This window comes from Lucilia sericata, unplaced genomic scaffold, assembly GCF_015586225.1.
Source record: "Lucilia sericata isolate MDLA Ls3-8-SP2 unplaced genomic scaffold, ASM1558622v1 Contig000198F_arrow, whole genome shotgun sequence".
In the NCBI taxonomy this organism is placed as follows: Eukaryota; Metazoa; Arthropoda; class Insecta; order Diptera; family Calliphoridae; genus Lucilia; species Lucilia sericata.
In genome coordinates this window covers 453,386-477,528 of record NW_023994226.1, presented here as the reverse complement: position 1 = coordinate 477,528, position 24,143 = coordinate 453,386, and the positions used below count along the sequence as shown (strand labels likewise).

Genomic DNA, 24,143 nt, shown 5'->3' with positions numbered 1-24,143 from the left:
ATTATATTTGCATGTACAAAATTTTGTGTTGATATCGATAGCATTATTTCTGTTCTGATAGCATTATTTCTGTTCTTATTATATTTGCATGTACAAAATTTTGTGTTGATATCGATATATTTGAGGGAGTTATTAATGTTAAACTAATAGCCCCTTTGTATGGGGGCCATGGGAAATTTATCCCTGGATAAAAAAAATAATGTGGGACTAAATTTATCGAATTATCTTTTCTAGTTTCTGAGAAAACGACTTAATGGTATGTTTCCACTGGCTTAAAATCTGCTAGATTTGCGTAAACCTCTTCAAGGTGTTTCCACTGAGCTTACTCGTTTTTGATATTCGAATTTTCGAACAAATTCTGTCACATTATTTTTTCATATCGACAATAAAGTTAATTTGATTTAAAATTACACATTAAAAATAACCGAATAAATTTATTTATTATATGCTACAAATTTTAAAATTATATTTTGTTATTATTTTTACTTCGAAATTAATTGTCACTTTTTCGATGAAAACATTCACAACCCTAAACTTTCTTACGACATTCGAAAATATCATAGAAAATATCAACAACATTATTATGATTATTGTAGCAGCAGCTGACATGCTACTCATACAACGCTACAACATCGATTGTGAATTGAACAAATATATTTTAATTAACTAATTATTATTTTATTTGAAATAATGAGATAAATATGTACCTCCCATCACTATGTAACCTAGGAAATTACTACTACCCATTACCGAAATTCAAGATAATTTTGCTGGCTTCAGAGAAAAATGTGCATTTTTTAAACAAAAAAGGAAAAAATTATCACTTTATGCTCTAAGTCAACGAACATTCTTTATTCCAAGTTAAATATATTTTATTTTTAGCTAGATAGTATTAAAGTTATAATTTTGAAATTTTTTAATGCTTTTTCTTTCTATAGATCTGTAAATAAACTTGAGTTGTAGCTTTATAAATTGGCAAACAAATTATTTGTGAACTATTTTCCAATAATCTCTTATTTCGAAAATGTTATGAAAGTTGTTTTTAGTCAACCAAATTTCATATTTCTGAAAGTTTTTTTTTTTTGTAGTTTACCCTAAAGGGTAATACTTAAGTATAACCCTTTAAACTAATAAGATAAACGTCAAATTTATGTTAATAACGTAGGATATAAATTTTTTGCCCCGCACTGGCTGGACTGAATTTTTTTATTAGATTTAAAAAATGGAAATACTTATGTTATTAAATAAATTAAATAAAATATGATAAAAATAACAACTATAACTAAATTCTAAATGCATTTTAAAAACCATATTTTATAAAGTGAAACATTTTATTAAGTTAATTTACATATAAATATTTAAGCGTTTAATTACTTTTAACATAACAAATATGTACATATACATAAATTACTATTTTTTAAATTTATCTAAAAGGAATCAAATCCAGATAATTCACTTTCCTGCTGTAAAATAAAAGTAAAAAATTAATATTTAGAATTGTTAGGAATTTATTTGAACTTACTCTCTCTGGCTTATAAAGATGTGTATGCGGTAACAAAAATGTGGAACCTAGATCTCGCTCAGTCATTGTATTGACTTCCTGCAAAAAAAATAAATTATTGATTAAGTTAAATATTTTTTTTTTATTTTACTATCATCATTACATTAAAAATATATTTAATATTTATATATACATGTTTTGAGTTTTTACTTAAAAGTATTGCAACAAATATTAACTTGTTTAATGACGAGATATACAACTTATTTATATTTTATTAACATCGTAAGGGAAAAAAGATAGGAAAACACCTTAAATATTTTAAGAAAAGCCCTTACTTTAACTTTATTTTTAAAGTTAAAAACGGATACTGAAAATAACTGGGCCACATAACCGAAGTGATGGTTTTTTAATAAATAAAAATATATAAATAAAATAAATAAAAATGGTTTAGTATATATGTATAACCTTTACTACTTTTGTTTTGTTACTTATGTTTTTGGCTGAGCACTTGGTTTTTGTATTCCTTTTTTCTCTTGCTTATATGAGAGTGGGAGAGTATATTGTTGTTATTTACTATGATTTCTGAAGATAGTTTGTATGTATGTATTGTTTTGTTTTGTTTTTAAAAATAAAAATCATAAGAAGACCTTTTTAAAAATGTTTACAAAATAAAAATAAATTGCAGCGAGTTATTTTTTTTTTCTTTTCGGTTTCTCTCAACCACTTATCAAAAAAAAATCTAACCAGTGTGACCAGGTCACAAAAAATGTTGCGGCTAAATCCCATCCAAAATAATGCTAGAAAAAATGCTAAATTGATTTTAAAATGCCAAAAAAAATGCTTACATTTTTTAAGTGTTTTTATGAACAATTCTTATTAATTTGTAACTGAAATTCATTGTAATTTATAACAAGTAAGAAAGTATATTCAGCCGTGGTTGACCATATGAGTATAAAATTTGATTTATTTTTCGTAATAAAGCATTTATGTTGAATTGAACCTTGGTTCCGATATATTTAAACTAATTTTCTGAGAAAGGCTTTATACATTTGTATATGTATGGGGGCTAGGTAAAATAAAGGACGGACTTTAACCATTTTTAAAAGGTTTTGTCATTGGATCGAAAAGCATAGGTGCTTATTGTTTTGAAAATTTCAACCTCTACCAGACGTCAGACTTACATGGCTTAATCGATTCAGAAAATGATTCTTAACCGATTAGTATACTCAAACGTAGTATAGTTGACTAGGGTAAAAAATTAAGTTCCGTGGTATTAAGATAAACAGAAATGCTAAAAATTATTTCAAAATTGTTGTAAATTTAGCAATATGTAATGTCTCTAACTTTAAAATATTTCTGAATGCAAAAATTACATTAAAACTCTATTAACTACACTAGTTGCTCATGGTATAAAACCTAGATGTGTTTTCGGAAGGAAAAGTATAATATTTCTAGTTTTACTTTTTTTTATATAAACAATTTTATTTGTCTTCCTCAAAACACTTTAAAAATGGTTTTCATGTCACAAAAATATTGAAAATTCCGTTGAAATAATCTTAAATCTCGGTGAATAGATGTCAGGTTTATAACTCATACTTCCAAGATTTTTTCGGAAAAATATATATGAGAATGTATGAAATGAATTGAGAGATATATTAAAATCCGCAAGTTTGTAATTCTGGAATAAATTGTCAATAATATTTTCGAAATTTATGTATTTTTTTAATTAAAAAAAAAACGTGACAAAAAAAATACTAAAAATTTGGTAAAAATAAAAAGAACAGAAAGTAGGATGAGAAAGTCTTAATTATATATTATTAATTTTTTTCAATAAATTAACAAGAACTCCTGAAGGATGATAAAAATTAAAACCTCTTTATTTCGTATAGGAAAAAATAAAATTTGTTAATTAACCGTCATACATAGCCTTTTCCAAAATTATATGTTTCATTCCATGAGCAAACAAAAAGTATTAGTTTGTAAAATAGCGTACTGAACGTATTTGTAAAAATATATATAATCTCTTGAATTATTTCTATCACCACGAATTTAAAAAAGCATTGGTTTCCAGAAAAATATTTTAGAATACAACATTTTAAAGTATTCACTTGTATTGGCGTAATTTTAAGTTATTTATCTTTATGAATCTTTTTGCATTATTTTGAATTACAGTGTAAATTATTACATTTCTCATATTTCTTGTTGCTTGTGTTTGGGTAGACATTTAATTCTGATTTTTTCCGGTTAAACCTATTTCCAATATAAATCTTTTTTGCAAAAATTTGTCTTTTTTTTTGTTTATATACAAAAATTGCAAAAAAACCTAAAAATGCTAAAAATATTTTATAAAATTGCTAAATAAAATGCCAAATGCTAAATTAAAATTTTACAGCTAAATCAAAATAAAAAATGCTAAATCTAGCTGCAAAAATGCCAAAATGGTCACACTGAAGCTAACATAAAGTTTTCTCTCAGTGATAAACAGCAAAAACACTATTATAAATGGTGATCACAGCAATTAACCTTATAAAAACAAAGTGGACCCGTTATTTTCTGTCTCTGGTTAAAAAGGATGTTAAAGGTTTCTTATAATATCATAATTTGAAGACCTGTTTCGATCTTCAAATTTTTTTATTTTTTATTCTCTATTATCCGGTACAGTAAATCGGTTCACGACGTAAAAAGTTATGAGTAAAAATTTCAGACTACCTCAAAAAAAAAAAAAAAGTTTTTTCCCAATTCTTAAGTAGTTTTCACAGAAACTACCAAAGATATTTTGATGAATTTTGTCACACATTATTTTTTTGTGCCAGGGATGTTCAAACTCATAACAATTGATCCAATATTTCACATAGCCCCCATACAAAGGTGTATATTATTAATAACTCCCTCAATAACTCATAATTTGAATATAATTCATACTACCAACGTAGATCTCAGTCGGTCCACAATTGGTCATAGCTCCCATATAAGGTCCACCTGCAAAAATCACCTAAACGCACATATTTAATTGATAAATAAAGCTTTTGTGATAAAATTCGAGCTGAATATGTTTTGTGTACATACAAATCATTCTACCAAATTTCTTTTCGGATCGGTCCATTATTAGTCGTAGCTCCCATATAAGGCCCACTTCCGAAAATCACTTAAACGCACATATTTCATTGTCAAATAATGGTATCTTGATAAAATTCGACACAAATATGTTTCGTCTATATATCACTCTACGAAATTTTTTTCGGATAGGACCATAATTGGTCATAGCTCTCATATAAGGTCCACTTCCGAAAATCACTTAAACGCATATGTTTCATTGATAAATAAAGCTATAGCATTGATAAATAAAACTTGAATATGTTTTGTGTACATATAAATCATTCTACCAATCTTTCCCCAGATCGGTCCATTATTGGTCATAGCTGCCATATAAGGCCCTCTTTCGAAAATCATTTAGACTCACATATTTCATTGTCAAATAAAGCTATCTTGATAAAATTCGACACAAATATGTTTTGTGTACATACATATGAATCACTCTACGAAATTTTTCTGTAGAGGACCATAATTGGTCGTAGCTCCTATATAAAGTCCACTTCCCAAAATCACTTAAACGCACATATTTTATTAAATAATAAATCTATTGGAGTAATATTCGACTTGAATTTTTTTTTTTTTTGCATATAAATCATTATACGAAGTTTGTTCTTGATCGGTCCATAATTGGTCACAACTCAACTCAAGGATCATTTCCGAAAATTACTAAAACGCACATTGACAATCAAAGGCGTCGGTATAAAATTCGACATAAATGTGTATTTTGTATATATAAATCGTTATACGGAATTTTACTTCTGAAAATCCCTTAATACCACTTAATTTATTATTAAATTATTATATCCAGATAAAATTCGACATGAGTATGTTTGTGTATAGATAAATAATTAAAAATTAGTTACATATGCAAAATGTTAGTACCCTCACTACGGAAACAACAATTTTGTCAAGTTATCTAAAAATTAGATAGTTAAATGGGTTTTAATAAATGTAGCTTGCTGGTGAAGGGTATTTAAGATTCGGCACAGCCGAATATAGCACTCTAACTTGTTATGATATGATTTAGCACATTTTTGAGGCCAGACTTTACATCCATACGTCATTATTGGACGGATAAACGATTTGTATAGCAATATTTTGTTTTTGTGGTTTAATTTCGATTTACGATTTAACAAGGGAAATAATGCCCTCCCGCACTTATTAGCTTTATCGCATGACTGGAGAATGTGATGTCTAAAGGTTAATTTTTTGCAAAGATACTTAATCGATTCTTGAATAGGAATTTCTACACCATCAATAGTAAGAGGGATGGTAGGTATTCCTTTAGGCGATTTGTTTAAGGGAAATAGCCTGTGTTTTCGCTTGGTTTATTTTTATTTTCCATTTGATTAAGTATTTTTGGGCTTGTAAGAGAGCGCTTTTCATTCTTTTGACTATATGAATTTGAATGTTTTTCTCGGGCTATAATTGCAGTATCATCTGCATACAAAGCTGTTGACTGATCGATTTGAGGTTTAAAGTCAGAAATATATATATATATAGAATACAATGTTGGTGACAGAACAGACACTTGAGGTACGCCTGCAATAATGTTACGTCGACTTGATTGTTCCTTTCCAATGTGAACCACAAAGAGTCTGTCGCACAAAAAACCTTGCATCATCTTTTGCAGGTAAATTGGATAGCCTAACATATTAAATTTTTAAACTAAGCCATCATGCCATCATGTCTGAACTGACAATTCCCGTACTTTTACGCTCAAGTTTGTGCATAGTTATAAATTTCACAATCTTTCATATTTGGTGCACTGTAGAGTGATCCCTCCGAAAACCAAATTGTTCTTTTTGTAAGATATTGTTGTCATCCGTGAACTCATTAAGTCCACATAATATTATTTTTTCAAAAATCTTATCGATTTATTGTCGGTATAACCTAAGCGGTTTTGAAGAGCTTTGATAAATATCCATTTTATAAGCACCAGTTAAATATTTTCATTATATGACCGAAGACATATTCTTCAAAATAACTGGCTGTATTCCGTCTAATCTGGGGGCTTTTGAATTTTTCAAAGTCTTTATATAATAACGTATTTCATTAACTGTTTTTAAAAATTGTTGAGTGGTGTCTGGTATATCCTGATCTTTAAGCCATTTAATATGCTTTCGTACCTTAACATCAAGTGGCGAGTCTAAGTAATAAGTAGTTTTGTTGTAATTTTCAAAAACATCAGCAATATCATTAGCTTTTTCATTGTTATTACATATCACAGCGCCATATATTAACAGATTCCCTAATGATGATTCATTCCCTTTTATGGCTTTAGTTTACTTCCAAAAATTTTTACTGCCAGTTGGTAACCTTTGAATCAATGTCAGCTGTTATTACGATCAGTGTGAATGTTTTGTTTTATTAAATTAGTCAGCTGTTTTATAATACATATTATAAAGTTCCTCTCTGATGAAATTGTTGTTCTCTATTTTGAGATAATTTTCTTTGCCATTGCTGCTTGTTGGCCATTGGAATTTTTTTGGAGGCTTCCTGAACTACGTATGTGATCTTAGACAGAGTTTGTTCGATATATGTGCACAATAAGTCTGCAGTCCGTAAGCTGATATTTCTGAGCTTATTATCTACAATTATCTCAATTTCCTTCCAGTTGGCCATATTATACAAGGGGACTAGTGATGTTTTTTCAATTACGGAACCAAAGACTTTGCATGAGATTGTCAAAATAATATTAAGTTTTTAAAAATTGATAACGATTTAGTATTTATTCAATTAAGTTAAAGTGTTTTAACGCGCTTTCAACCCCAATTTTAATATAAATTTACTGTAATGTATTCATGGTGGCAAATAAAGTTCCTATGCGCATTTCTCCGGTTGCTTCTCCTTAAGTCAATTTGACCCAATTTTTATTTTCAAACGCAAAATTTTTCCCTTTATACATATATTAGATATGAACGTGAAACTTTATTTTATACATCACAGGGACAAAAACTATGTTTTTAAAAGAAAAAAAAAAAAAGAAAATTTAAATTTTTCCTCCCCCCACCACATTTCATATCACGACCCAACAAGCAATATTCCTCTTCACCATTTTTTCCTATTGAGTATAATTTAATTGAGTTCATCTTCATTCAGAATCATCGATAAATTATTTTTTCAGTCAAATAATCAATAAAATCGCTTTCAATTACTATTTCTTCATTCAAAATTTTATTATACTCTTAAGTCTTATTTGATACTCTCAAAGTATCTTTAAAATTTTAAATGTTTATTCAAATTTGAAATTCCTAGAATGTTTTAGCACATATTGACATATAATTATCAAAACTCCATCAACTAAAATTTCAAGAAAAAAAAAAAACGGCGAATAAAATTAAAGAGTAATGGAATTATCTTCAATATTAACAGAATTAATGAAATCTATTTTTTTAGAAGTATGTTTGCAAATTACTAATGCATCTTATGAGCATTTCGAAATGGAATATTATGAATATTAATAATTATCATAATTATAATGACTAATGTTGTATTTGTAAGATTTTTATCATGTAACATTGCGATCATCAATAAAGAATAAATAAGTAAATAAATAATTATTATATATATTAGTGTTTTTCACGGGAATTCCCGGGACGGGAAATTGATTTTCTGGAATTTGGCGTTTTTTATGAGATACTAGAATATTTGATATAATTATGAGCTAAAAAGCCCAAATCGATAGGTTCGGTTATTTTGGTGCAGGTGAAATAATGGATATATATCAACCATTTTCAATGTATTTGCAGAATTTTAGGATATGATCTTCAAAATTGGCACTGTAGTTTGATTTCAAGTTTTAACACAAAAGAGGTTATTTAAATAGTAATCAGTATTTTCAAATATGATATATGTATCAGCATTAAGGTGATCGACTAGATTTTTCAAACGGTTTTTAAAACCGGGTTTTTCTGCTTTACCAGTGTCGGTTTTTTCTTAATGTTGATTTTTCAAATATCAAATAACCCGGTTTTTTCAAATAAACCGGTTTCGAATACTTTTATTTGCTTTGTATGTATGTATGTATGTATGTATGTATGTATGTATGTATGTATGTATGTATGTATGTATGTATGTATGTATGTAGTATGTATGTATGTATGTATGTATGTATGTATGTATGTATGTATGTATGTATGTATGTATGTATGTATGTATGTATGTATGTATGTATGTATGTATGTATGTATGTATGTATGTATGTATGTCTGTATGTATGTATGTATGTATGTATGTATGTATGTATGTATGTATGTATGTATGTATGTATGTATGTATGTATGTATGTATGTATGTATGTATGTATGTATGTATGTATGTATGTATGTATGTATGTATGTATGTATGTATGTATGTATGTATGTATGTATGTATGTATGTATGTATGTATGTATGTATGTATGTATGTATGTATGTATGTATGTATGTATGTATGTATGTATGTATGTATGTATGTATGTATGTATGTAGTATGTATGTATGTATGTATGTATGTATGTAGGTATGTATGTATGTATGTATGTATGTATGTATGTATGTATGTATGTATGTATGTATGTATGATGTATGTATGTATGTTAGTATGTATGTATGTATGTATGTATGTATGTATGTATGTATGTATGTATGTATGTATGTATGTATGTATTGTATGTATGTATGTATGTATGTATGTATGTATGTATGTATGTATGTATGTATGTATGTATGTATGTATGTAGTATGTATGTATGTATGTATGTATGTATGTATGTATTTGTATGTATGTATGTATGTATGTATGTATGTATGTATGTATGATGTATGTATGTATGTATGTATGTATGTATGTATGTATGTATGTATGTATGTAGTATGTATGTATGTGGTATGGTGTATGGTGTATGTATGTTGTATGTTGTATGTACTGTATGTCTGTCTGTATGTATTTATGTATGTTGTTGTTGTATGTATGTATGTATGTATGTATGTATGTATGTATGTGAATGAATGTCTGTATGATGAATGAATGAATGAATGAATGAATGAATGAATGAATGAATGAATGAATGATGAATGAATGTACGTTTCTGAGCACAATTAATCCTTTGATTTGAATAAATATATTTATATTTACATCCAAAATGTTGTTAGATCAACAGAAATTTAGTTGAAACAGTGGTAAAATAGTAAAATCGCAATGATTCAAATCTACATCTAAAATAGTTAATTTTACTCCCTTGAAGATGGTTAATTTGAAGAATATATCGTTGATATGAATAAAATTTGGAGAAATTTCTTCATTTCTTGCAATAAAACAGAAGAAATTAAATACAAAGAAGAAGAAATAATGAAATTGGACTGTAGCTTTGAAGAAATTTCGTTAATTTTAACAATTTTATTTTATTCAAATTGAATAAAGACACGTAGAACTAAAGAAATTTCTCAACATACAAGAAAAAACTAAACAGAATAGTTGAAAATGTATGACGAAAACTAGTTTATATTATTTCAAATTGTGGTTCCCTTCAAAGTGTTTGTGTTATCAAATAAATATTTTAAAATAAAATTAAAAGTGAGAAAATTTTATGGAACAAAACGAACATATAAATATTGTGCTTATATAAATAATAATTTTAAATATTTTTTAATATATAAATGTAAATTACATGCGAAATGTACTTTATTTAATTTAGGGTATCCAAAAGAATATTTGTTAGTTTGGAGTATTATTCAAAAGCATTTATATAATATTTCGACAAATATTGATTGTTGCTTAATTTCCTATGAATAATTGTTCTATGTTTACAAATAATTTTTAATTTGTTTAATATCTAAAAATAATTTATGTTGAAAGCATAGTTCATAGTTCATCAAACATTTGATAAAAACGACATGACACTTAAAATCGTATTGTTTACTTATTTTATTTATATGAATACAAATGTCTATTCATTAGGGATGCCAATCCCGAAATCCCGATCCCGAAAATCCCGGGATTTTTCGGGATTATTTATTTTCCAAATCCCGGGATTTTTTCGGGATTAGAATATCCCGAAACCCGGGATTTTTCAAAATAAATCCCGGGATTTGTTTCAAAAACTGTTTTTATTTTCTTTTTTTGAGCCATAATTTTCATTAACTTGAAAATTACGATCTTATTTTATTTTCGACTCATGCAAAACTAAATTCCGCAGAGCTAATTTTATACATATTTAAACCTTTTATTTTTTAAAGTGGTATGATTCCATACACATAGCACATATAAATTTATTTATTCACTTCGTTTTTATACCCTACACCATTTTAGTGGGGAGGGTATATTGGGTTTGTGCTGATTTTTGTTATGCACAATAATATTGGTCCTATACCCACCTTAAAGTATACCAATCGGCTCAGAATCATTTTCTGAGTCGATTAAGCTATGTCCGTCCGTCTGTCCGTCCGTGTAAACCTTGTAATCAAACTACAGCAATTTTGAAGATAATTCTATAAAATTTTGCATGATCTTCTATTGTACTAGAGACGGATCCTATTGAAAATGTGTAACATCGGTCCAATACTTGACCTAGCCCCCATACAACTGAACCCGCCGAATAGGCCTTTTAAGTTCATAATTATGTTTAATATACTCGTATCTCGACAAAAAGCTGCAAAGCCAAGTTCTATACTAGCCTTCATGACCCTGATGTATTTTTTGATGATACGGCCTCATTTGACCCTAGCTCCTATACCCCTTCGAAATATGACTTAAATGTACACAATTTTATTCAACAAAAAATAGCTAAAGTATATCTGAGGCAAGGTACAATTCAACTTAGATGCTTTATTATGAACAATAAATCACATTTTATTTTATAACTGGTGTAGGGTATTATATGGTAGGCTTCGCCCAACTATAACTTCTTACTTGTTAACACATCGAAATGTTGGTCGTAGACCGACCCAAAAAGTATACACATTCTGTGTCTGTAAGCTAAAAACACGAGTTAGAAGACTCATTCCATTTGTGATGCAAATTTGGACCAAAATTGACACAAGAAAACCTAATTGGACCTCCTCTGAAAATCACATTGATGCTGATATTAATATCAATACATTACAATATTTTGATGGTGGGTATTTAATTTCGGCACAGTCGAATACAAACTTTATTTTTCAATACTAGAGGATTTTACATTTCTAACTTTCTACAAATCTGAGTGATACCGGTAAAGGTAAATTACCTTGTTCTGAATGCACATAAAATTTTAAATTAATACTACGAATATAATAACATGTTCCAAAACTAACATGTATTTTGTGTAAAGTTCCAAATATTTTTCAAAGAATAGGTTCTAAATTGATGTACGGATAATTGAATTGGTATCTGTTATAATTATTAGTTCACATGGAACAGTATGAGGTTTTAAAAAGTGCTTATGTCTAATTTCGGAACTTGATATTTATTTAGGAAGTAAGTATGTATTTAAAAAGTTTCAGAAATTATGCAATTCTGAAAGTTTTTATTTAAAAATTGGAATTAATTGGATTGTTTTAATTTAAATATATCTTCTGTCTTCTAAATTTCCACAAAATTAAACAATTTTCTTTACAAATATGATGATTTAAAGATTTTCATATATAAAATAAATAAATTCATGTAATCCCGAAATCCCGTAAAATCCCGAAATCCCGAAAAATCCCGGGATCCCGAAAAATCCCGGGATCCCGAAATATCCCGGGATCCCGGGATTGCAATTTTCAAAATCCCGAATCCCGGGATTTGTAAAAGCCAGTCCCGTTTGGCATCCCTACTATTCATGCATGTATTAAATATTTATAAATATCAATTATATTAATTTTTATAATAAATTTTTCCTTTTATCTAAATTATATAATTTAGCTTTGTTCAATTTTATTTTGACAATAACATTTTTGTTTATTATCAATGATAACTTTATATAACTTATAAACAGTAAAGAAAAATTACAAGAATTTAAAGAAATTGTTTAAAAATACTGTTTACAATTTATGTAAACATTGTCTCAGATAGTGAAAGAAAATGTTCACTGGGATTTAGTATTAACTAAAATAGGGTAGTAAAAGTGAAGAAAAATTCTTCATTATGAATAAAAATATTATTAATGAGAACTAAATTCATTAGTTAAATTGAAGAAATTTCTTCATATTTACCACCCCTAAACAACGAAACGATATTAGAAAATATGAAAAAATTTCTTCATATTAACTATTTACTAAAATACAAAAAATCAATGAACAAATCTGTAATCTGGAATAAAATTAACTGCATAATAACAAAATTTCTTCATATTTACACCCCACTTTGCAGTATTTAGGTAAATTTTTGGTTCTGTATAAGGACTGAAATTAATCGTAGCAGACCGAGGCTCAAACATGAAAGCAGCATTCCAAAAGGATAGGAATATATTCTGCATAAAACACCTGCTGAATAATGTAATAGAAAAGATCATATATGATACATCAGAAGTTGATACTTTGACGATAGTTTGTTCTAAACTAGTAAAGTATTTTAAGAAGACAGGCCTTAATTCAATTCTAAATACAGCTTTAAAATGCTACACACAAATGAGATGTAACACAATTTATTATTTGTTAAAATCTATTCAAGAAAATTGGGTTGAAATAACTCAGGAAAAACATCAGACCAACAGATTGGCAAACCTTAATTGGGAGAACATTAATGAAGTAGTTAATGTTTTAAAACATTAAGAGACGTCAAAGGAGAGAAGTACCCGACTATACATCAGGTCTATCCCCAAATAAGAAGATTAAAAACGATAACCAGCCGAATACTACATTATATGGAAAATGTTATTGATATCAACATTTCGGATTTCCACAAAACTGGACTCTTTTTATTTCCACCAGCAAATACATTAAGTAATTTTAATCAAAATGAAAAGGACTACATTCACAAAAGCTGTAAGGAAATGCTAAAAATGTACGAAAATACTGTATCTATCTCAAATGATATAATGGAGCCTACAAAACCAGATAATGCTTTTAATGGTTTTGTTCAAGTTGCTGTTGATCTCGATTGTGATGATGAGATACAGAATGAAATCATAAGGTATGAAAAACAGACGATTTTGTATTACAAGGAATTTGACCCATTAGGGTGTTGGAAGTTACACAAAAAAGAATACCCTTTATTATACAAACTAAGTTCGTTTGTTTTAGTAACACCAGCCATCGGAAAGACTTTTTTCAAAAGCACGACATTTATTAACAGAAAAGAGGTCAGTACTGGGGAAAAATTCAAGTCGCTTTTATGACATAAAAGAGTGTAAAATTAGAATAATTTCCAGTTTCCCTATTTTTAATGACAAAACTGGAAATGTTTCTAATTTTACACTCTTTTATGTTATAAAAAACTGACATAAAACTGAAACGAAAACAACTCATCAAGTAAGTATTAAACAGGCGGAATAGTTTCTTACAGGGTCACTCTTCATTCACTCAGATTATATCAAATTAAATTGTTTTAAACTTTAAGCTGTTACGTTATGGGCACAATTTGGATAGAAATTGTTGGCAGGATAGTTTTAAATTTTCCTCTGTTCTGCATTTGTATACAATTTCGTTATGCTTTGCCAGTACCCTGCCGGCAAATTTGAGTTTAATTTTGGATAAATGAACTAAATTTACACTATTTAGGCTCAACTTCATGTTTCTCAGTGCTAAATAAAAATATTTACAAAAACAAAATACATTATTTTCTAATTTTTATCCCATTTTTGTAAAATTTAAGTTCTATCTAATATACCAAAAAGAAACGTAAATGATAATAATTAGATAGAATAAAAATGTATAAAAAGAACACTTTTTAATACACTAACAAGATAATTTAAGACAGAATTATTTTTGCTCTCAAAATTTAAAAGAAAAAGTGTTTATATATTTCAGTAAATATATTAAGTATATAGTGATCAGTTGTGTGAATAGTAACACATTGTGAAATTTTGTAATGATTTTATTTAAAATTTAATATATAAAAATAAATTTAATATATAATAAACATAAGTGAGAGATTAGTGAGTATAAACAATTTTAAATTATTCATAAAGTAAGAGAAATAAAGAAAATGTATTATAAAGTCGCTTTTACTACATAAAATAGTGTAAAATTAGATAAATTTCCAGTTTCCCTATTGCTATGTCAAAACTGGAAATTTTACTAATTTTACGCACTTTTAAGCTATAAAAAAGTGACTTAAAACTGAAACGAAATCGACTCACTAAGTAAGTATTAAACAGGAGGAAAAGTTTCTTACCAACGCGGTCACTTTTCTTCCTTTCAAATTGTGCAATATTAGATGTTAGATTAGATTAGCAATTGTTTGCAGGGTACAAGAACATGCAGTATCAGCCAATACTAAAACACCCCTTATTGAAATTTTCTTTAAAGTAATTCTAGTTATTAAAAAGAAGGCAAATTTGAAAGATTTTACACTTTTTATATAGTTTTTTAGGTCTTAAAAAAAACAAACAAAAAATTTCTATGTTATTTATTAAAGAAACAAATTTACAATAATTCTTCAATACTTCATTGGTCAAAACGTAAGTACCCCCATAAAAATTATTTTTTAAATCGTATTTTTCAATTCTTTCTTTAAATTTTTTAATAATAAATTACATTTTAAATGTAAAAATATCCTTTTTACTTTATTCTTTGATGTTAAAATTTGTTTTTTCAAAACTTTATTTTCCGTATAGCACCAAACAGCTGAATCGGAGGTGCCACTTTCAAAATTTCTTAAATAAGATTAAGAAACAATGAAAAAATTGTTTTCAAAATGTTAAGTTATCTATAAAATTAATTTTTGAGAAGATTGAGATGAAAAAGTTTTATATCTATATCTATGATAATGCTTAATTTCATGTTTCTAGGATCAATATTATTAAAAACATAAAAAGTACCTTTTGAAGAACGAAAAAGTACCAAAAAGTAATATTTTAAATGTTCTCACTTACACCGAGCTCTACGTGTTTAATTTCATGTTTCTAGGTTCAATATTATAGAAAATTCAAAAAGTACCTTTTGAAGAACGAAAAAGTACAAAAAAGTCCCCATTTATAGGTTCTCACTTAATCCAGGCTCTACATGCTTAATGTTATGTTTCTAGGTTTCTAGTCCCCTTTTATAGATTCTCATTTACCCCGGGTTTTACAACCTTAATGTAAATGTAAATGTTTCTAGGTTTAATTTTAAAGAAAACTACCTGTGCAGAATGAATAAGTACCGAAAAGTCTCTTTATTAATAATTACATGTTTCGATTTCAATATCATAGAAACTCAAAAAGTACCAGATGGAGAACGAAAAAGTACCAAAAAATATCACTTGGTACCGGGGTTCCAAATAACACGCCATTAGCATATTTAGTGTTTCTAAATCTACAAATTTTATCTAAATTGGAGCATTGTGTTTGAATAAAATAAAATTTCCGTTTTTACCCGTTTTGGTAATTTTTTTTCTCCCCATTAACGAAACAAAAATTCTATTCCAAAAAGTTGCAACATCGTAGTGGGAGCCCGTTATTATGAATTCATATGTATGTATAAGTTAATAAACCAAAAACAATGTTTTATGAAAAAGTACGAAAAATAGGTACAATTTTCAGCCCTTTGAATAAAATCCAATTTCCTGTTTTTACCCCTTTTGCTAATTTTTTCTCCCCATTAACGAAACAAAAATTCTATTCAAAAAAGTTGCAACATCGTAGTGGGAGCCCGTTATTATGTATTCATATGTATGTATATGTTAATAAACCAAAAACAATGTTTTATGAAAAAAGTACCAAATATAGGTACAATTTTCACCCCAAAAAGTACTTAATTCATATTTTTATTTTTTAGTCATGTTATAAAGGAGTCAAAAATATTGTTTGAATGTTCACTGGTTTAAAAGATACATGGGGTGCAAAAAGAGTACCACAATACAGTTTTTACCCGTTTATTCCCTAAAGGGGCCGAATTTGAAAAAAGGACCAGACATCTGTCCGCTTATTTTTTAAATGACGATAAGCTTTAAACTGTTTTTGTATCTTTTCTAGTTTAGGAGATATGATGTTACCGAATTTACGCGTTTTTACCCTTTGTACCCCCTAAACATTCGAATAGTGGATCTATTGGCGGGCGACCAACTTCCGTGCCAATTTCAGCTCTTTAGCTACAAGCTTTTAGGCTGTGAGATGATGAATTAGTCAGTCAGTCAGTCAGTTAGTCAGTAACGTTAGAATTTTATATATATAGATAGATTTATGTTATTTATATTTTAAATTCTCACTTATGTTTATTATGTATTAAACTTATGTTATTTACATATATATTAAATTTTAAATTAAAACAATTTATTACAAAATCAAAATCAAAAAAAGCATGAATAAACATAACATAGTTTTTTTTTTAAAGCAAAGCAGTTTGCAGCAGTTCGTGTGCGTCATCATAACATAACAGAGAATAAAATTTTTGTAAAAGAAATTTTTTAACAAATTGTCGTCATGTGCAGGCCATTAGTACCCAGCAAAAAAAAGAACTTCCAAAGAAGCGAAAAAGAAGTAGAATTTACTCCATGGAAGTAGTGAAAAAGACCCGAAGAAGTGATGATTTTAACATAGGAGGGATGTCCTTTTTATTTGATTCCAATTTCACTACTTCTAAATCCAAGCCTACTATTGAAAGTTCTCTCATTTTCTCCCAAATGTTCAAATTCTTTTTACAAATTTTTAAGGTTCTTACTGTAATAGTTTCCCATATAAACGAAATTTTGTATTTAATTCATATGGGAGATTCCACGGTAAGCTAAATAACGACATATGTAAATGTTCACATTGACGTCTGAGTTTTTGTGCAATATTTGAGGATTTTGGCACTATTAGTAAACTAAATTCTAAAGTGGTTCCGACAAAATATGAGAACTCTTTCTGTTTTTTCTCTCAGATATAGCAATTTAAGATTTTCTTTATTTGGGGTGTGCCACGGCCACTACAACTAGGCCACCCATTTTGTACCCATATGTTTATGTGGAGGTCAAAGTTGTCCATAATTTTGAGGACTCTATCTGTTGTACATTCTGAGATATGCGAATTTTAATACTTGTTTTGCAGCCTATAGTTCCTTGCAGACACACAGGAAGGCACTGTGGTTTTTAATAATTGCTCTGGAAGGACTTATATTTATTTATTTTAGTTATTATTATTTTTTATTATACTAAGTAAAAAAACAACAAACGCTCATTACTTTACATTATTAAAAGTACGACCAGTAGTACCAAATTTATTGAGTATCGGTCTATAATTGACCCTACCCATTCATTGCTGGCTGAAAAATACGTGTACAGTTATGAAATTTGTTATAAGAAACTTTTATAGGAACGTAAATCTTCCTCACGAATTTCAAGCGGAAAGTGTCGTTAACTCAACCTACCCACCCATATAAGCCCTTGCATTTAGAGTCGCAAAACAACAAACAAAGTGTAGAAAGGAATGTAAGAAAAAACAATTAAGATGCTGTGCTGAATCTTATACCAAGTTCACACGACCAGTTGAATTACTTAATTCGGTCTCTGAGAATTGAACATAGCTCCCATACAAGGTCCCTTCCAGAAAATCACTTAAACGCACATAACTCATTACTAAATTAAGATATCCATATAAAGTTTGGCACAAGTATTGCTCATATACACAGAAATATTACTGTGAAATTGTTTTCCTATCGGTTCATAATTGATCATAGCTCCCATAAAAGGTGCCTTTCAGAAAAACACTTAAACGTACATAACTCATTACCAAATAGTGATACCCATAAAAAATATGGCATAACTATTTTTGTACACAGAAATGTTATCGGTCGATCTTTGGTCATAGCTCCTGTGGTGATACTTGAAGTATTAACACTTTGAAATTTTGTTTTAAAAATAATTAAGTTTTCATTTCTTTTATTTTATATTTTTGATTTTTTGGAAAATAAATTTATTGGATTTAAACTTTTGAAATAAACACAACAACATTGGTGACCTACGGCAATAATTTGAAAAAAATTTTAAAAATGTCCACTTCAGAAGATTTTGGATCTGCCTCATCTTTAATTCCCCCCGTATCCCGTGTTACTGCACGTGTACCTCCTTTTTGCGGTCAAAATCCCAAGCTATGGTTTCGCCAGCTGGAATCCCAATTTGTAACTTCCGGAATTACTGCAGATGCAACAAAATACCACACATTGGTTGGATCAATCGAGAGCAACATCCTCAACTATGTTAGTCATATTGTGGAAGCGCCCCCCGCAGAAATATGAAACAAATATGAAACTCTTAAATGTTCCATATTAGATGAGTTTATTGAATACGAAGAGAAAAGACTTCGTCAACTTCTGGAAAACGTAAGTGTTGGCGATAAAAAACCATCCACACTTCTACGTGAAATGCGTACGTTGGCTTCTGGCAAAGTTTCGGAAGAATTGCTCAAGACATTATGGATTCAACGTCTTCCATCTACGACAAAAGCTATTTTATCGGTTAGTAATGATACAATTGATAAACTATGTTTAATAGCCGATAAGATCCATGACAAGTATGATTCGGCAACATCAATCAGCGCTGTTTCTGTAGATAATGATGAGAGAATTTCTAACCTTGAAAATACAATTCAAGAGATATTTTCCAAATTAGATTCACTTTCAATTGGTAATCGTCGCCGCAATAGAAGTTCTTCGAGAAATTTGTCAAGAAATCGAACTCCTTCTGAAAAAACATTTTGTTGGTATGATCATAGATTTGGATCTAGAGCTACAAAATGTCGCCCACCATGTTCATTCAAATCATGGGAAAACAACTAGGCACTTCACCTATGGTGACGGGTGAAGTTAGCCAACAAATAAGTTGCCTGTTCATTCAAGACACTGAGTCGAATTTCAGGTACCTTATTGACACCGGGGCAGACTTATCAGTATATCCTGCCACAGACCTCATTTGTTCTTTATGCTGCCAACAATACAAAAATTCGAACATATGGTAAAAAAGTTATCAACTGCAATATTGGTTTACGACGAAGATTCCTCTGGTCATTTGTTGTGGCTGACGTAACACGCCCAATAATAGGATCAGACTTTCTTAAACATTATGGACTGCTAGTTGATGTCAAAAATAACAGCTTAGTAGATTCTTCAACAAATCTGAAAACGACTGGCATTTGTTCAAAGATTTCACTTTAAAAAGCGTTTCATATGATTCTGGTAAGTTTCAATCAATCCTTAAGGAATTCGTTGATGTCACAATACCTAGCGATAAATTGCTGCCAGTTAAAAATGCAGTAACTCATCACATTGAGACAACTGTGTCACAAGTGTATGCCAAAGCCAAATTGCTAAACAAGAATTTGAGTACATTCTAAATCTTGGTATTTGTCGACCATTCAAAAGTTCGTGGTCCAGTCCCCTTCATATAGTGCCAAAAGGTAATGATATGCGGCTCTGTGGGGATTACAGGGCTCTCAACAAAGTAACTATTCCAGACCGTTATCCCGTTCCACATATTCAAGATTTCGCATTTATGCTTGCCGGTAAGAAAATATTTTCTAAAATCGACTTGGTTAAAGCTTATTTTCAAATACCAGTTGAAGACAGCGACATTCCAGCGGTTCATTAACGAAGTTTTACGTGGCCTTGACTTTTGTTTTTCATATATCGATGATATTATGGTAGCATCAAAAGATGATGAAGAGCATTCGGACCACCTACGGCAAATTTTCAACAGACTGCGATAGTATGGAGTGACAATAAATTGTGATAAATGTGAATTTGGTAAACCTGCTTTAAAATTGTTGGGATATTTTATAACTCAAGAGGGACTGAAACCAAATCCTGAACATGTGGCAGCTATTCTAGAACTCAGTTTACCTAAAACTATAAACGACATAAGCCGATTTCTAGGAACTTTGAATTTTTACCGACAGCTGATGCTTTTTATTACTAAGGCAGCTGATGCTCAAGCAACTTTGAATTCCCTAAAAGTTGGTGAGAAGAAAAATGATAAAAGGATTATCCAGTGGGCTCCTGAATTACAAAAAGCTTTCGAGGAATGTAAAAACCAACTAGCAAACGCAGCTCTTTTATCATACCCTATAGACTCAGCAGAAACTTCTCTATGGGTGGATGCATCAGATGTTGGAATAGGTGCTGTACTCCAACAACGTATTGATGGAGCATGGAAACCATTAGGTTTCTATTCAAAAAAGTTGTCAGACACTCAAAAGCGATATAGTGCATATGATCGCGAACTACTAGCAGCTTACTCTGGACTCAAACACTTCCTTGAAGGGCGTCAGTTTTGCATCTATACTGATCATAAGACATTGGTTTTTGCATTTAAACAGAGACCTGAAAAGGCATCCCCACGCCAACTGTGACATCTCTACTACATTGGGCAACACACTGTAGATATTCGCCATGTTTCAGGAAAAGATAATGTAACTGCTGATGCATTATCTCGTTTAGATGTTATTTCAATGCAATCAGCTTTAGACTATGCACTTTTTGCCGAAGACCAGATTAAAGATGCTGAACTAGAATCCATGCAAAAATCGTTAACGACAGGTTTGGAATTAAAAGCACTTCAAGTGCCAAACGCTTCCTACAAAATTATTTGTGACATTTCGACGAAAAGGATTAGACCATACATTACAAAACGTTTTCGAAAAACAGTTTTTGATATGTTACACAACATTTCTCACCCTGGTCCAAAATCTTCTATCAAAATAATTTCTAGTAGATTCGTTTGGCCTAATATGAAGAAGGATATTTCGTCTTGGACAAAATCATGCATTAAATGTCAACAGTTTAAGGTTCAACGTCACATAAAAAGCCCGATTGGAGAATTTCCTATTCCTGATGAAATATTCAAAATCGTCAGTATAGACTTAATAGGTCCGCTGCCCCTGTCAGGTCAATATAGATATTGCCTAACCTGCATCGATAGGTTTACACGCTGGCCAGAGGCGATACCATTAAGTGATATCACAGCTGAATCAGTAGCAAAAGCTTTTCTAAATGGATGGATATCGAGATTTGGAGTACCTACTCAAATTGTCACTGACCAAGGATGTCAATTTGAATCTTCATTGCTTAATGAGCTTTCCAAACTATTAGGTATCAATGTGACGCATACTACCCTATCACCCACAGGCTAATGGATAAGTTGAACGTTGGCATCGAACTCTAAAGTCTGCAATTAAGTGCCAATCAAACCCTCGTTGGTCAGATGTTTTGCCAATAATTATGTCTTCCATTAACCATGATCTAAACGTTTCTCCCGCTGTTAAGGAACTTACATTACCAGGTGAACTTTTAATTGATTTCAAAATAAAGAACATTAACAATGAATGGGTTAAACAACTTAAAGAAGACATGGATAATATTAAAGCCAAAAAAGTTGCAAGACATGGCCAAGCCCAAGTATACGTATCGAAAGAGTTACAACAATCAGATTTCGTGTTTATTCGAGATGATGCAGTTCGTCCATCTCTCCAACCTCCTTATAAAGGACCATTCCACGTTATATCAAAAACCGAAAAAACATTTGTGGTTGATGCTAATGGTAAACATAAGACAATATCTGTAGATCGATTGAAACCCGCTGTTATTTTAAAAAATGAGGAGGAAAAAGAATAACAACATCGAGAATGGTGATACTTGAAGTATTAACACTTTGAAATTTTGTTTTAAAAATAATTAAGTTTTCAGTTCTTTTATTTTACATTTTTGTTTTCTGTATTTTTGATTTTTTGAAAAATAAATTTATTGGATTTAAACTTTTGAAATAAACACGTGTTGTTGTGTATACAGGTTCCCTCCCGAAAATCACTTAAACGCACATAACTCATTACCAAATATTGATATCCATACATTTAGCACAAATATTGCTCTTATATACATAAATTATAGGTACAGAATTTTTAAATTTTGTCTTTATATACATAATTGCTTATAGCTCACATACAAGGTCCTTTTACGAAAATCTCTTAAATGCACATTACCCATTACCAAATAAAGCTATTGATACAAAATTTGCCACAATTATTAGTTTTGTATACAACAATTATATTTCAAGATTTTTTCACGATCGGTTCATAACCTGGGTGCGGTCGGTCCCATTCAAGGTTGTCTTCAGAAAATCACTTAAACACACATTACTTATTACTAAATTACTATATAGATACAAAATTTGACTGAAATATAGCTTTTATGTACAGAAATTTTGCTTAAAGAATTTTTTACGATCGGTCTATAATTGGTCATATCTCCCATACTAAATCCTGCCCCTAAAAGCACTTTAACCGTATTTAACTAGTTGCATTATCAATTTGTGTGGAACAAAATTATATATGTATATGTATTTTGAAAATCCTTAAATCTTTCACACATATGCATACATGCAAATTATTAAATATCGCATAAAAAAATATAAAAGAAAATGGCGTTTGTAATGTTCAATAAATCTTGGAATTCTAACATATTTAAGCTGTTTAAATCTTGGGGTTTTTCTATTTAAGACATGAGAAAACTTATTTCGACAAATATTTGATCAATTAAAAAAGTATTAATATAAAAGTAGCTGATGGAGGGTATTTAAGATTCGGCTCAGCCGAATATAGCACTCTAACTTGTTCATTCATTATTTTGTAAGTTTTTGGAATATTAGTACATATATATAGTTAATCACAAAAATATGTATACAGAAATACTCACAATTGGTTTTATTTAAAAAAGGATATTATTTTTTCAAAAAACAAAAAAGTAACACATTTATTTATAAAAAACAATTATAATAATTATTATTCACTACCTTTTTTCTGGATATTTTTGTTATTTGAGTTCTCATTTAAGGTGAAGTTAAATAAAAGCAAAATTTACGTAACAAAAGTAAGTACACAGATCATTTCAATATATATTTTTATATTAAATCAGGCTCAGTTAGTGGTATTCATACGAATTGAACAATTTTGAACAAGGATACGTTTTAATTTGTTGCTAGAACAAATAAAATGCCCGATCCATAATAGATGTATATTCTGTTCATGAGTACTGTTTTCCTCCTATTATTTATTTTAAAAAGCTAAATAAATATTCATGATATTATTAATATTCATAAACTTTGAAACAAAACAGTTCAAATCACATCAAAGAATTCCGAAATTGAAACTGAAAACTATTATGTATTATTTTTTTATTTTGTGATATAAATACATATGTACATTGTACATACATACATATATGCTTGAAGGTTGAAAAGGAATCCTCACTAAAGATATGTAGGAGGTGGAAAACAAAAAATTTAATGTGTATAATTACTCATCTATCTCTTTATAAGTGATTCGATAAAAAATTTAGTTTTTCTCTTTTTGCTTCTTTAGATTATTTGATAAAGGACATTTTTGAGGTAGGCATATCCTTGGTCTGAATTGAACGAGGTTGTATTAAGCATATCAAAACTAAAGTCTGTACAAAATTTCATTAGAATATGAGTTTTTTTCTCCCAGTTATGGCATTATCT

At 29.3% G+C, this 24,143-nt stretch overlaps 1 protein-coding gene across 2 annotated transcripts in view; it reads right to left on the bottom strand.

Moving 5' to 3' along the window:
• Positions 1 to 1,155: 1,155 nt before the first annotated feature.
• Positions 1,156 to 24,143, bottom strand: part of LOC119601901 — a 75,812-nt gene continuing 52,824 nt past the window's right edge. The window contains exons 9-10 of one of the 2 annotated variants that reach the window (XM_037953136.1): positions 1,523 to 1,600; positions 1,156 to 1,463 (exon numbers count right to left, since the gene is read on the bottom strand). In XM_037953136.1, the coding sequence (XP_037809064.1) occupies positions 1,428 to 1,463; positions 1,523 to 1,600 (114 nt within the window). In that variant the 3' untranslated portion in view covers positions 1,156 to 1,427. The remainder of the gene's footprint in view (positions 1,464 to 1,522; positions 1,601 to 24,143) is intronic. The other variant, XM_037953138.1, reaches the window with a different exon arrangement.